General features: G+C 41.3%; 1 protein-coding gene across 1 annotated transcript in view; it reads left to right on the top strand.

The window, feature by feature from the left end:
* Positions 1-7,201: 7,201 nt before the first annotated feature.
* The window catches only part of AMMECR1 (AMMECR nuclear protein 1), a 105,682-nt gene continuing 97,523 nt past the window's right edge, over positions 7,202-15,360 (top strand). Inside the window, exon 1 of the mRNA XM_036840693.1 lies at positions 7,202-7,683. Coding sequence (XP_036696588.1) covers positions 7,211-7,683 — 473 coding nt within the window. The 5' untranslated portion in view covers positions 7,202-7,210. The remainder of the gene's footprint in view (positions 7,684-15,360) is intronic.

The raw sequence follows: 15,360 nt of genomic DNA, 5'->3' as shown, positions 1-15,360 counted from the left end.
CAACGTAATAAAGGGCATCTATGAAAAACCCACAGCTAACATCATACTTAATGGTGAAAGACTGAAAGCTTTCCCCCTAAGATCAGGAACAAGACAGGGGTGTCTTCTCTTGCCAGTTTTACTCAACATTGTACTGGAGATTTTAGCCAAAGCAATTAGACAAGAAAAAGAAATAAAAGGCATCTAGATTGGAAAGGAAGAAGTAAAAACATCTATTTGCAGATAACATGATCTTGTATATAGAAAATACTAAGAAATCCAATAAAAATTATTAGAACTAATAAACATTTCAGCTGGGTTGTAGGAGACAAGATCAATATATAAAAATCAGTTATGTTTCTATGTAATGTACAATCCCCAAACTGAAATTAATAAAACAATTCCATCTACAATAACTTCAAAAAGAATAAAATACTTAGAAATAAATTTAACAATAGAAGTGCAACATATACTCTGAAAACTACAAAACACTGTTGAAGGAAATTAAAGTAGACCTTAATAAATGGAGAGAAATCCCACGTTCATGGATTGGAAAACTAAATATTGTTAAGATGTCAATACACCTCAAAGCGATCTACATTCAGTGCAACCCCTATCAAAATCCCAACCAGCTTCTTTTCAGAAATTGATAAGGTGATCATGAAACTAATATGGAAATGCAAGCATCCCACAAGAGCCAAAATAATCTTGAAAAAGAAGAACATATTTAGAGGATTCACACTTCCCATTTTCAAAACTTGCTACAAAGCTACAGTAATCAAGACAGTGTAGTGCTGACCCAAGGGCAGACATATAGTTCAATGGAATAGAACTGAAGGTCCAGAAATAAACCCCTATGTTATTTTTGATTGGTTCTTGACAAGAGTGCCAAGACATTTCAATGGGGAACAAAGAGTGTTTTCAACAAATATTGGCTGGGATGACTGGATATCCATATGCAAAAGAATTAACTTGGACCCCTTCCTCACACTGTGTCCAAAAATTAACTCATAATGGATCAAAGATGAACTGTAAGAGCTAAAACTATGGAACTCTTAAAAGTAAACACAGATGTAAATCTTCATGACCTTGTATTTGGCAATGGTTTCTTAGATATAATATCAAAAGTACAAGCAACAAATAAATTGGACACCATTTAAAAAGTGAAAAGACAACCCACAGAATGGAGGAAAATGTTTGAAAATGATATATCCTGGTATCATGAATATATAAAGAATTCTTACAACCTAATCATAAGAAGACAAATAACTCAGTTTAAAAATGGGCAAAGGATTTGAATAAACATTTCTCCAAAAAAGATATACAAATAGGTGATAAGCACGTTAGTCATTAGAGAAATGTAAATCAAAACTACAATGAAATACTATGTCACATCCATTAGGATGGCTACAATAATACTTCTTTTAAAGATAAAAACAAGTGTTGGGAAGAATGTGGAAAAATTGGAACCCTCATACACTACAGATGGAGTTTGAAAATGGTGCAGCTAGTTTGAAAAACAGTCTGGCAGTTCATCAAAAGGTTAAATATGGAGTTACCATATAACTCATTACATATAGCATATAATTCCATCGCTAGGTATATACCCAAAAGAAATGAAAACACACATCCACATAAAAACTTGTACATGAATGTTCATTGCAGCATTATTCATGATAACCAAAAAGTGGAAACAACCCAAATGCCGATCAATTGATGAATGGATAAACTGTGGTATAGCCATATAATGGAATATTAGTCTGCCAGAAGAATGAAGAAAGATGAAGTACTGATAGATGCTACAACATGGAGAAACCTTGAAAACATGATGCTAAGTGAAATAAGGCAGACACAAAAGGGCAAGTATTGTATGATTCCATTTACATGAAATGTCCAGAATAGGCAAATCTATAGAAACAAAAGGTAGGTTATTGGTTGCCAGGGGCTGGAGGGTGGGCAGGTCGATGGGAGGGAATGGAGAGTGACTGCTAATGGGTATGGAGCTTCTTTTTGGGATTATGAAGGTGTTCCAAAATTATGTTGCTGATCGCACAACTCCATGAATATACGAAAAACCATTGAATTTAAATGGGTGGATTGCATGCTTTGTGAATTATATCTCAAAATAAAAAAAGAAAGAAAGAATCAGAGGTGTTTGGGGGACTCATAGAGCAGGGTGTAGCATGGGAAATTTCAAGCCCCTTAGAAAAGCCATAAGCCACCATGAAGCATCTGCAGTAGAAATGGCAGCATGGAGGGTTAGTTAGAGAGAAGCCTGTCAAGTGGCATGGAAGAAATCCAGAATGCCTTGTGGGGACCTGTGGAGGATGCAGAAGGCAGCTGAGAATTAAGAGGCAGCATATTTGCCAGGCAGTTGCTGTGGCATGAGTGAACAGCCCTAAAGTCAGGGGCTGGATGGAGGATATGGCTGAAGTTTAGAGGGCTAGCAGACCACTGGGAGCTGAGGTAGGAATCCTGGGCAGTAGTATGTAAGGAGAGAGATAGATGTGCTTCCTGACCCAGTCATTGTGCATTGCGCATAGTGAGAGAATAAGGCATAAATTATGGACATTTAAAAAGTGAGTAGGGTGAGGCAAAATGAGCTAAACTTCAGCTAGGATCCAGCAGAGATTATGGGACTCACTCACTGCCATGAGTGTGTTTGAAGTGTAAATCAAATGCTTGCACAAAAGAGACTTTTAATTCAGAACACATTTCTATATTCTAATTGACAAGCTTAATCTGTCCAACCTGTGCCCAACCTGCGCCTCCAGGCAACTGGAATAGGTGCTCCAGAACACGATGAGATTAGTTATAGGAAAACAACTATATGTTCATAATTAAATGTGGAGGTGGGGCACACTTGCGGTATATACATTTTCTCACCCCATTAAATGCATAGAGGATAGTAGATGAAGTCTTTAAAGAAAAGAGAAAAGAGGGAAATAGTCAAGTAAAGATTCTCCAAACTATAGTAGACACCTTCGCGTTTTGGTTGCTCACAACTCCCCTAACTGCCCAAGATAACACTCGCTTTGATCATCTTCTCCCTAAAAAGCTTTCCTTTCCAATCCACGGTTAGCTAGCTTTGTTAATACTTCCACATTCAGTATAGATATTCGCATACCTAAATCTTATTAAAGAGTTCGTATAACTTTGTCTCAAGGAAATAGGTAGCAAAACAACATTCAATTAGCTTGCATTCCAGTTGACAATAGAAGATATAAATGAAACAACTATTTAGAAAACAGTCAAAAGTAGACCATGGTCCTTCGTCTCATTAATGTGTTCATTAAAAACAGGTTTCAGGAGGGCAGGAGCTGATTTGTAATCAAGAAAACAAAAGCTGATTTATCCATTTGAATTGAAAAGTAGCTAAAGAATTTCAGTATTTATTCACATATTCATTCAAGTATAAAAGGGAACTGATCACCACCTCCGCCACCACAACCATGTGTCATATGTGTACAAGGTTAGATCAAAGTGGTAGCTAATAATATTACATTCTGCAGTTGTTCAAGGATGACAGTTGAGAAAGTTTGATGACAGAGGATAAAAATAACACTTGTTTGGGCATAAATGGAAGTTTTTTTAATTGAACTATGTGAACGTTCCTCTTCTCACCCACACTGCCAGAAACCTAAGAAAACAATTTTGCAACATAAAAGTGTTCACTACTCATCGAATTACAATTATTCTCTTTTTCTGAAATGAAAAATAACTATATTGTAAGCATGAGAATAAATTGAGGTAATGATAAAATAATCAGGATCTATTGGGTTTAATTCAATTCCCAGTTTTACCACATAGTAAATAATGTGCGTTAGCTTTTCACAGTTGTATAACAAAACATTTGACAAGAGTTACTTAACGGCAATTTAGAGGCAGATGCAGAAGCAGAAATGCTTACAGTTTGAATGTGCTTTGTCGACAAAGAGACTATGGCCTATTTACTTTTTTTATTTAAAAGAAACGTGGGATCTTTAGCTCCCAGCTTGACAGTCAGTTACAAAAAGCAGAAGGCACCTTAACGCTTCCTCTGGAGGATATTATCACTCCAGTATCAGCAGCGGGTAGAAACACATTTGCTTTATCATACTTTGACCTTTACACTTTAAGTCAAGAGAATCCTGAGCAAGGTCAGTTTCCCCATCCAGTGTGCACTTTGCTGAGATGTAAAAAAAGTTTTTTTCCCACAGAATTTGATCTGTGGATTTTATTTATGTTTGAATGAAATATGTTTATTTCTATGGTGGTGACTTTGCAAGAAAACAAGACCAGGAGAGGTATTTCCTCAAAGGCTAAAAGGAGGCATTACTACCACCACCACTGCTTGCCAAGGGATTTGCAAAGCATCTTGAGGCTCAAGGTTAGTATGGGAGACGAGCCAGGCTCAGGAGAAGTTAGCACAGACAAAAAAGTTAGAGTGTTTTCCCCCCTTTTAGCCAGCCAATTCAACAAAGTACTTCAGATAGTAACGCTTAGTGGTCAAATTAATGATGTCTTTTCTGCAATGATCATGTTTGGGTTTGTCTATTTCCTTTATGCTTGTGAGGTTTGTAATTGGAATTTTAAATCCTTGGGGGAAAAGCTATTTTTGTAATTCAACTGGGATGTCCTTGTCTTAGGGTTTCCCATTGCTTCAGTCCCCTAGCCTGGTACTATAGCCATGATAGTGTTTTGTCTTTTAGATGAAATGCAGAACTAAGGACATGACTACTGGTGCTTATTAAAGATTCCTTGCTATTTTCACAAGAGTAGGGGCGTTAGACTCTTGTCTACTGGCCAAATTCTAAATCGGGAGATTACATTCTGCTTTCCTGAATTCCTCTAGCAGAAGCAGCCATCCATGGTATCCTACTTTGCTTCCTGTGCTAAACTGTTGTGTGATGTCATTAAATGGCACTGCTTTTCTACTACTAGAAGTGACCACTTCTTAGTGGAGTGGTGAATAAATTGGTACCTATTGTCTGATATTGTATTTGACCTAGTTTCAAACAAATTAAAAGGTAGGCTCTGAGAGTTAAGGATAAAGTACAAAACAAAACAAAACAAAACACCCTAACAGTGTACCGGTTGTTGTGGAGCATTTTTAAAAAACCAATATGCTTTCTCTTCTGCAACACAGACAAACAAATTAATGCATTTTTCAAAACTACACTAGTGGTTGACAATAAGTTGTTATTTTGCCTCAAACAGGACGATAGTTCTAACAGGGATGCTGAGGTTTGAGACGATGTGATCACATATCACAAAGTAGTTAAACCATCTCTTTTGTCTTCAGGTTGTATCTAACCATCCTAGACAATTGATCTGTCTATTTCATAAAATCTCTCTTTAAGGAGAGTCTTCATCTTTCCTTGGTAACATATTTCAGTGTTTCTCAATCTTTCCATAAAAACTAAGTTCTTATTTTTATTTAACCTCCGTTCCACCTACTGTAGCTTAATGTCACCATCTTTTATCCATCTCTAGCTTTCTATCATACACTGGTATTGAGATGCAGTGTAGCACAACGGCATGGTTTTTGGAGTCAGACATGCCTGCGTTCAAATCCTGACTCCATCACTTTCTAGGTATGTGATGTTCGGCAAGTTACTACTGAGGTTCAATTTCCTCATCTGTAAATGAGCAACTTCAGAGGGTTACTGTGAGGATCAAATGACGTAACGTATTATTTGAAGGGTTATGGGGTAAGATGAGGCATGGTACTCAGAACCCAAAAAGTGCTCAATAAATAGTAGCTATTTATCTGATTAGGTACACAGATCTGACTTAGTTCATAAACTCTTTGAGAGTGGGAAGCGTACTTCCTGGATTTTAACATAAGTACAGTGTCATGCACATACTATGGCACAGAGGCTCAATATTTGTTGAATGAATAAACTTATTTTTCCCCCAAGTGGAATGAACAGCCCTCACCTATTTGCAAGATCCCACACATTTTAGCTCCAAGTTGACAAATCTGATCAATCCTCTGATGCCTCCAAGTATGCAGATAGATACCTCACTTTGTCTAGATGTTTTGGCATGGCGTGGACACGATGCAAAAAAACTTACACTTTGTTTCTATCAGGTTCATTTCTATGAATTTTTACATTTGATGATTGTCTCGGGTGCCCAGAATGGGACTGACTCAATCATCTACCTCATCCATCCAAGCATTCTTTGAGAAATTTTTAAAATGAATACTAACGACTATCTAATTATATACCTAAACAAAATCTTTCAACTTGTGACTAAGTATACTACCTGCCCTATTTACCTGTAAGATCTATGCTGACTACAGATATATTTCTAATTTGCTTTGTTCCCAAGCCAGCCCCTTCTCCCAATTACCCACCGCCACAAGTTCCAGAGCACAATTAACATCTGTGAACCAGTGAGGTGTTGGTTAGGACTTTATGTTTTGCTTTTAAACGTCTTCACGGGGCTAGGAGGGGAAGTTGAGGAACAAACAGAGGATATATAGATTCAATCGGGCTGCAGTATTCGTTGATAAAGAATGGAAAGAGTATTGCTCTTTTACCATAATCTTGGAAAACTTCTGGTGCGTGCTCAGATTGAGCCACTGCAGTGTGGCCATTTCCCCGACTGATTTGTACAGACTTTAGAGGGGCGATCTCAGGTGTGGAGCTCTGAGCACCTGCTTGCTCACACTCTGGCAGTTCAGAACCCAGCGTATTTGAGGCCGGTGGCTCAGGTTCCACGTAACTCAGCTCAAGTGTCACTAACACTATGTGCAGCGCCCGTCATCGAGCTGGGCTTTGAGACTCGGACACTTACTTCGGACTTTCTTCTTTCTCCCCCCCCTCCCCTCCCACTAGTTTCCCTTTCCCTCCTCTGACCCGGGGCGTGCCCACCTCTTCCCTTTGCTCCCACTCTCCGCTTTCTTCTTCTTTCCTTCTCCTTCCTTCCTACTGGGCTTCGCGTCTTTCATCCTCTGAGAGCCGCGGGGCGGGAGGCTGAGGCTCGGCTCGGAGGAGGAGGCGCGAGGCCGGCGGGACAGGCGCGAGGTGCAGAGCCGCGAAAGCGCGGGGCGCGCGCCGGGGCGGGGGCGCGCGAGGGCTGGCCGCGTGGCCGGGCGTCCGGGTCAGGTAGCGGCGCGCGCGCGCGTGGCCCGCGAGCCCCAGGCGCGCCCCCGGCGTCCGGGGCCGCAGCGTGCTCGCCCCCGCCGCCAGCTCGCCTCACTTATGGGTCGGAAGCGCTGCGTGGGGGAGAGTGTTCCAAGATGGCGGCGGGTTGCTGCGGGGTGAAGAAGCAGAAACTGTCCAGTTCGCCCCCCTCTGGCTCTGGTGGCGGTGGTGGCGCCTCCTCCTCCTCCCACTGCAGCGGAGAGAGCCAGTGCCGAGCCGGGGAGCTGGGACTAGGAGGCGCCGGTACGCGGCTCAACGGGCTAGGAGGTCTAGCCGGAGGAGGTAGCGGCAGCGGCTGTACCCTCTCTCCCCCTCAGGGCTGCGGCGGCGGCGGCGGGGGAATCTCCCTGTCGCCCCCTCCGAGCTGCGGAGTGGGCACCCTACTTTCTCCCCCGTCCGCCGCCACCTCACCCTCGCCCTCCTTGTCGTCCGCCGCCTCGTCCTCATCGCCCGGCTCCCGGAAGATGGTGGTGTCAGCGGAGATGTGCTGCTTTTGCTTCGATGTGCTCTACTGTCACCTGTACGGATACCAGCAGCCCCGGACCCCCCGGTTCACCAACGAGCCCTAGTGAGTACCGTGCCCACCGCCGCCCTCTCCCTTGCGCTCGGGATGGGGCTCAGAGTTGAGGTAAAGTACGAGTCAGCCTCCCCGCCGGCCGTTGCCCCTGCCCCTCTCGCTGCCCCGGGTCCCCGGAGCCGCTCGCTCTGAGTAAGGGCACCCCGCGCTTTCTGCCCTCAGAGGCAAGCGCCTCACACTTGGAGCGGGGTGCTGCCGCGAGAGATGGCGCGCTGGTTCCCAGAGGTGTTCACTTTCTCTTTGAGGTAACTTCGAGGAGTTTTGACCCTCTCCTCTCCTTCGCCACCCTGCGTCTCATTCGCCCGGGTTTGGGAGGTCTGGTTCCCTCACGATGTTGACTTCTCCTGGCTTGGGTTTCCTTGACCCCCTGTGAAAGCCCCGCCGGTATTCCCGCCCCGCGTACCTTGCACATGGAGAGTTACTCTTCCATTGCAGCGTGAAAAATAGCACCTATCCAACTTCTGTTCTGCTAGTGATGGAACTTAGCTCCGGAGCCAGTGAAGTTTACCCATCTTTTTCTTTCGGGTTTCCTTGTGTCCTGGGGAGGGAGGAGGTTTCCTTCAAAGCACATTTTCCCTTAGTACCTATTTTTATCCGAACATACCCATTAAAATGTGTTTCTAGTGAAGCGCACCGCCGGCTCTCTCACATTTAAAGAGTGAGACTTTTTTTTTTTTTTCATTTCACCGTCTGGGTAATAGCTCATTCAAAGAGAGCTGTCCCCATAGAGCCACTGTCAGTTTGTACATTAAGCGTACCTTCGCTTTTGTGTCGATTTCACTTTTAAGAAACCCATGTTAGGCTCGACAGTTCGAGAAATAGTTGAACAGTAAGTGTGTAGGAATTTTTACGGTTTCCTTCGGTTTTGTCCTTTTAGTTATTTTATCCTTCAAGTGTGTGGTTGAGATTATTTAAAATAACACTGTTACAGCTAAAAGCCAGGTTAATTCTGGTCCCTGTCCGCTTGGATGTGTGGGAGATGGGGCATATGTTGTTTTTTTTAATGTGTAAACTGAGTGCAAACTGACTTTTTGAGTTAAACGCTAGACAGAATGTAAAGCCCAAGGAAGGGCAGAATGACAAAGAGGGTGATTGTTTTTATTATGAGTACTTAGCATCAACAGGAAAAATAATAGAGAAAAATTTCAGTGAAACTTATACTGAAAAGCATCAACCCTTTTTCTAGCTAAGACAAGTGCCCCTTGTCCCCATATCATAAATACCTGAATTGATGTTCTTTTTAAACTGCTTCTTTTCATTTTGTGAGATTAGGGGATTAGACTGTGACTGGATACGTATAAACACTTCTGCCTAGACTAAAAATATTCAATTAATATGTAAAGTGGAAATTACAACAAAGTGTCCTGGAAATTATAAATTTGCTTCGTTTGTTTTCTTTGGCTTTGATGCTTGAAATGTATTTAATTTTGTATTTTTGCCACTCTTCTGTGGTCTGTGCTTTTTCTTTCAGACTTGGTTCCTCTTTGGGCATTGGTTCATAAGAAATGCATGAAAGAGCATAGAGACTGATACTTTGTCAAATAAATTAAATATCTTGATAAGTTTCATAGTTTTAATTCTAAAAGCTTAAATCCTAAACCCACACCTATACTTAGCCAATTTAGTTTTTGGTTAAGAAGTAGAATTCGTTTTGGAAAAGACTGCCATGTTTAAAAAAAATCTATGAAATATTTATTAGGTTGAGTCACTTATTTGTGACTTTTCTGTCTTCTCTTGGATGTCTATGATGTATTAAAGCCAGTCCGGGGATGATACATAGGTTGGCTCAGCAAAGTCATGGGACTGCAAAAATTCACTCCTGTTTAGTTATATGAGTTTGGCAAAGGCTGTTTTACTATTCACGCTCCATTGCTCCAAAGCATATGCGAACACACTTTCAGGAGGTGCTATTTTCACACATTTTAAAGTGAGTTTGGGTTAACTGAATGACTGTAACAAGAATTTTAAAAGGAAAGTGAGCTTGACCAGCTCATACAGAAAATGCTTTTGAAAATGTCATTTAACAGTGGCTACTTTGCACACGTATTTAGGTATTGATTCTCCTCTAATAGTCCACCCACTGGATTTCTTTTTCATGGAATTAAACAGAAAAAAATAAGACACCCTTTTGACCACTGTGGATATGTTGAAATGATGGTGGAAGAATAATAACTATTATTTAGCAGGCCTTGGCTGTGTCATGTATTCTACCAAACAACGAATTTAGAAGAGCCGCTGAACATGACCAAGGGGAGAAGGAAAGTTCACTTAAGTGGAAAGAGGACTGCATCTTATTTTCATTTATCTTAAAGTCATTTTTGAGGTGGACGGTGGAAAAATTCAGGAAAGTTTCTTAAAAGCAGTGTTTGATTATGGGAGTGAAATAACTATAATCACTTGACAGTGCCTTAGTAACCAGAACCCATTTTCTTTCTGTTTTACATATTTAATAGCATTGTGTACTTATTAGTGTGGCTTGGTGCTGGGGGCCATAAGACAGAAATGGGCACATTGCTTTTCTTTTTTTCGTCAGAGTTATTAGGATCGTGGTGTCATGAGCAGTGCTGTTTCAGGTCCTGTCTCTCTGTCCACCAGAAGACGTGCTTTCGACAGTGGCACATTCTCCTGTGGGAAAGCACACCGTTTTCATCCCTTCCCAGGACCTTTCTGTCAAAATGTCTGTCACTGGTGAAATCTGCCTTTTATAGGCTTAGAAGTTCTAGCTTCATCAGTGACCCTTCCACTCTGGAAGGTTATTAGAGATTTCCAGTGATCTATCTGTTTCAGGTTTGGCGGGGAGGATGTCACTATAGGAAAAGGCTGTGTAGATACAAGTTCTTCACTGTTGCTGCTGTTTCTTGGAGTACCTACCTCATTGCGAATAGGTAGCAGTAGCTGGGACTTGGGAGGACAGTGGAAATCTGTTTATTGGAAACCAGGTAACATTTGTGTTCAAAGTGAGGAATGAATTACTGAATCCTTGGTCTCAGTTGCACAGCCACATTTGCCCACAGAACTAAGATTCAAGACATGATTAAAAAAATGACTTTAGGTGCATTTTACTGTTCAAAGTCAGAGCTCTTAGATTTATATTGAATAGACGGGAACACAGCCACGTTATAGGAAACCATTTGCTACCATAAAGGGATCCACTGTGCCAGGTGTCGAGCCAGTTAGACTCCAGAACCGTCGCTCTCAACCTTGGATGCACATTCGAATCACTGAAGAGTTATTAAAAAATATGGATGCCAGGGTCCCAACCCCAGAGATTCTGATTTAATTGGTCTTGGATGGGGCCTGGGCATCAGGATTATTAAAAGCTCTCCAGGTGATTTTAACATGCAGCTGAGGAGGAGAACCAGTGGTTGTATTCGACTAGGCCTTTCTCCTGAGATTCCGATTAATTTGGTCTGGGGTGGTTCCTGGGTACTCGGATTTTATGAGCACCCTGGGTGATTTTTGGTGAACAGCCAGTTTGGGAAACACTTGCAGTGTGGTCTGCAGAAGACATCACCTGGGGACTTGTTTGAAATGTAGGTTCACAGACCCCCACCTCAGACCTGCTGAATTTGAATCTGCAGTTTAACAAGCTCCCCAGGTGATTCTTATGCACATTAAAGTTTGGGGAGGAGTGGTTCTCGAACTTTAGGGTACATCATAAGCTCCTGTAGTGCTTGTTAAAACACAAATTGCTGGGCCCCATTCCCAGAGTTTCTGATTCAGTCGGTCTGGGGTGGAGCCGTGAATTTGCATTTCTAACAAGCTCCCTGGTGATGCTGCCGCTACAGTTCCCAGGACCACAAGTTGAGACCCACTGGGTTAGAGAGCGGTGAAGACCTGAATAAAGTAGTTGAGCAACTGTAAGGGAAGGGCAGTTTTCACTGTCAGTTTCCAGTATAAAACTTCCTGCTTCCGTGTTAGTATATTTTATCGTGGTCTTTCTAACTTAGCACCAGGGAGGTTGAAGGCTGCCAAGATCATCATAAGAGTCTGAGGTTCTTGGGATGGTTTCAGTCCGAGGTGGGGTTGGCAGGGAGGAAACCCTCACCTGGAAACCTGTGGTACGATTTTCGGTCTTTTTTCAGAAATTGTTAAATGTGGGGGGCACATTTTAGGAATTAAAAGCAGCTCAAGTATATGTTTAAGTGAGTTGTATTGATTTTAGTAATTAAAGTCCCCCTCTGTTCCCATAAAAAAGGCTTTGATGATTAGTTCGCTTAAATAACATGTTGTGATGAGATTTTGAAAGCTTTTACTTATACTTAACGCTTGCTGGATTGCATTTTAAGAATTTCCCTCATTAACAAAGAAATATAAAAGGATCCTGCTAAGGGACTGGGATTGTTCAGTCTTTATATCTTTAATGCTGTGTTGCATGTCACATCCCATGAACTTTTAATTTTAATCTTCTTACCACCTTTGAAGTTAATGCAGTACTACATTCTGTATAGACCATAGCACATAAAATATGTTTTACTATTAAACGTCAATAAGTGTGGCTTTTCCATTGCAGTGAACAAAATGTATTTTTTAAAAATCCACTCCTGGACATGCAGATTTTGAGAGACTCTGATCAGGTGTTTGAACAATTACCTTTTTCTTGTCGCAGTAGTCAAATTACTGTTTCTCTGTGTGCTTGGGAGGAATTGGGTTGCTCTAAGGAGGTGAGAGGTAGGCACTTTGTTTCACCAGAACAGTAACAATCCTATCGCATGTTAGTAAAAAAGATGATTTGATAATGCAGCTCAGGTCAAAGTGATATTAAATCAGCATTTTAAACACAAACTATTATATTTCTAGTATGTCCTTTTTGGATGAAGACTGACCAGAATGGCCGGAAGGTGTATGTGTTTCTTGCGGATGATGCTACTAAGCCAGTACAGATTTCCTTATCCACGCTAGCGTAATGGTCATAACATATAGTTCTTCTTTTTTTAAAAAAATTGTCTGAAAAATTGTTGAGCATTTTTGGATGTGTTATATGGGTTGTTTTGCAACAGTGTTGATTTCCATTGGAAGGCAGTCCGGTGTCCTGTCTTACTGATAGGAAAAAAAAGCAGGCATGCCCCCAGTTGTCATTTATGCTGTAAAAACCATCAGTGACTGAAATGGTAGGATGTAGAAATATAAATTACAAAATTATTTTTATATCCATGCATAAAGGTGTACGTAGGGCAAGGTATATTTAGTTACAAAGGAAAACTCGTTGCTTATTTTACCTTCTCCCCCATGTGGCCAAAGGGAGTGATAATCTAGCTCATGATTTTTCTTGCTTATGTATTGTGTTTGTGCTGTGTTCAGGTCCCAGTTAGTGGGTAGCAACCAAGAAGGAACCTCTGCTGGGATCTCTCAGTCCAGTGGGAAGAAGGACCACTACTGAGAAAGAGAAAAATGCTCTGTTAGCCCATGCATAAGTTGCTTTTTTCTAGTATGTGTTTCTCAGAAACATACTAACATTCACATTGTTGTCTTTAAAAGACTGTACACTTTTTGAAATTGTATTTGCGTTAAAACACTATACCCTATTATGGCAATTTATTATAATTTTGAAGTCAGTTGTGCTTCCCATTAACAGACCATCTTTTTGAGAATGTATATGTGTGAAACACTAAAACTTGTGCAATGAGATTAGTCAAAGTTCCCTATTTCAATAGGCGTTTTTCTGTTCTCTCCATGTCACACATGCTTGCCTGTTTTAAAGCAGCACAATGACCAGGGCTTTTGCATTTAAATTTTCTTAAATAGTCTTTTTTTCCCCAAACTTGTGTAATAATGTCTCTTTTTGATACTGTTCTGAATCAATTAAGCTAAGTGAGTGAGGACCAGCAGTAAAACCCAGGGGCTGCCAAGAATGGACCTTCAGTGTGTAAGCTGTCTTTCCACAATCAGTAATTGGGCAGTCGCTCACAGGACACTGGAAACAGTGTGGGAAGCCAGTGGTTGTGTAGGTGGGAAGAGTAGATTCCCAACAGTAAACTTATTTAGAGTTGAGCTTCTGTAGTTAGTGTTGCTAAGAGCAAAAATGAGCCACAAGCTTATGTAGTAGAAAGAAAAGCGCCCAGAGGAAAAAGTATGGGGCAATAATATAGCTGGTTGGGCGGGGCGTATTTTATGTTTGGTCCAACTATAAGTGGCATCTTTTCTATCAAGTGTGGGTGTATTTTCTGCAGCTTTTAATGTATCATACTTTCAAACTTGCTCAACCTTAAAAATGTTAGTGTTGAGTAGCTGAGTGGAAATTATATGTCACTGGGGAAAAAACCCGTTTTTTGTTTTTTTTTTAGCATATACATTATGCTGAGTTCCGTGGATGGAAACTAGAGAAATAGAAGAAATAGTTCTATCCTCACAGAACTCACAGTCTTGTTCAAGATATGATACAGATATCAAAGTTTCTTAAAATGCTTACAGAGCAATGTATACATGATTACGGGTGAATTAGATACATGAAAAATGTTGTACCTAAGCATGGTAATGACGTGGGGTAAAGGAGTGCTCAGGAAGAAGGCTTTTGGGAGAAGACAACTTTTCAGCCAAGGTTTTAAATGGCAGAAGTACAGAGACTATTGGTAAGAGTCGGTATGACCAGTAGATCTGGAAGTCTTACTTGGTTGTTCTCAAACCAGTTGCTGTCACCGCCACACCCCTTGCCACAGCACTTGGGGATTCCCAGCAGCTGTCTTCAGTCAGCAACTTGCACACTCAGCATTCGCCATACCAATCCCCTTGCTCTGGTCTCTAAGATCATAAAACTTCAAGGAAATGGAAAGTAGCCTTTTGTCTTGGGAACCCTCTGGGAATGCTGGATAAGAAATATTGGATCTGATTATAGTTTCCCATGTTAGGAAGGGAACAGAATTTGCAGACGAGTCCTCTAGAATGTGGGATGAATTGGAAGGAGAAGAGTCTCAAGGTAGGGGAGCCCAGCGAGGCTTAAGGTGATGAGGGCAGGAGGAAAACTGGCGTTGCAAAAGTAGGGAATGCGCCCCAGGGACAGAGTTTGTGAATAAAGGAATGTTGAAAAATCAAGAAGTGGAAGAAGTTGTCAGTGTATGCAGAGACTCGCACTCTAGGACCAAGTTTTGTGTAGGAGTGGAAAGACTGCAGCTCACCTGTTTTTTGGTTTCCATCATTGCCTCTTCTTTTCTTGGCTCTGTGCCTAGCTATTCTTGTGCTCAGGAAAAGTTTGTTCAACAGCTCTGTTGGAATGGCGATGAAATTTGATCCCAAGTGTAAGAACCTACCCCGCCCACCTTTCACCTATTCCCAACTGTTATCTAATTTGAGAGAAAGGAGGAGAAGACATGTTGGTTTGATCGAATTTGGATCACGTATAAAGATAGCTGAGAGAGCTCTTGGATGAGGATCTGAAATCAGGTGATTGCATGTGAGTAAAGAGGCATTGCAGAAAAAAAAAAATCTACGAAATTCCCATTGCTGGGGCAAGTGAGGCTTTGAACATAATTCAGAGTTTGTAAGTCTGAGAAACCAGGAGGATGGTGGTGTCAGTTAAAAACATGGTGAGGGAGGGGATGGGATGAAACAAATAGTTGGTCACCTGAAATCAGATTTCTTAATATGTATATTTCAAGTGTTGGCAGTTAGCAAATGTTATTTCTTTTTTAATTAACAGAACCACAGAGCAGCAAAGAGCTATTGTGATGATCT

Source organism: Balaenoptera musculus, chromosome X (assembly GCF_009873245.2).
Source record: "Balaenoptera musculus isolate JJ_BM4_2016_0621 chromosome X, mBalMus1.pri.v3, whole genome shotgun sequence".
Classification (NCBI taxonomy): domain Eukaryota; kingdom Metazoa; phylum Chordata; class Mammalia; order Artiodactyla; family Balaenopteridae; genus Balaenoptera; species Balaenoptera musculus.
Note: the sequence above shows the minus strand (reverse complement) of the source record. Positions and strands in the feature narration are given on the sequence as shown.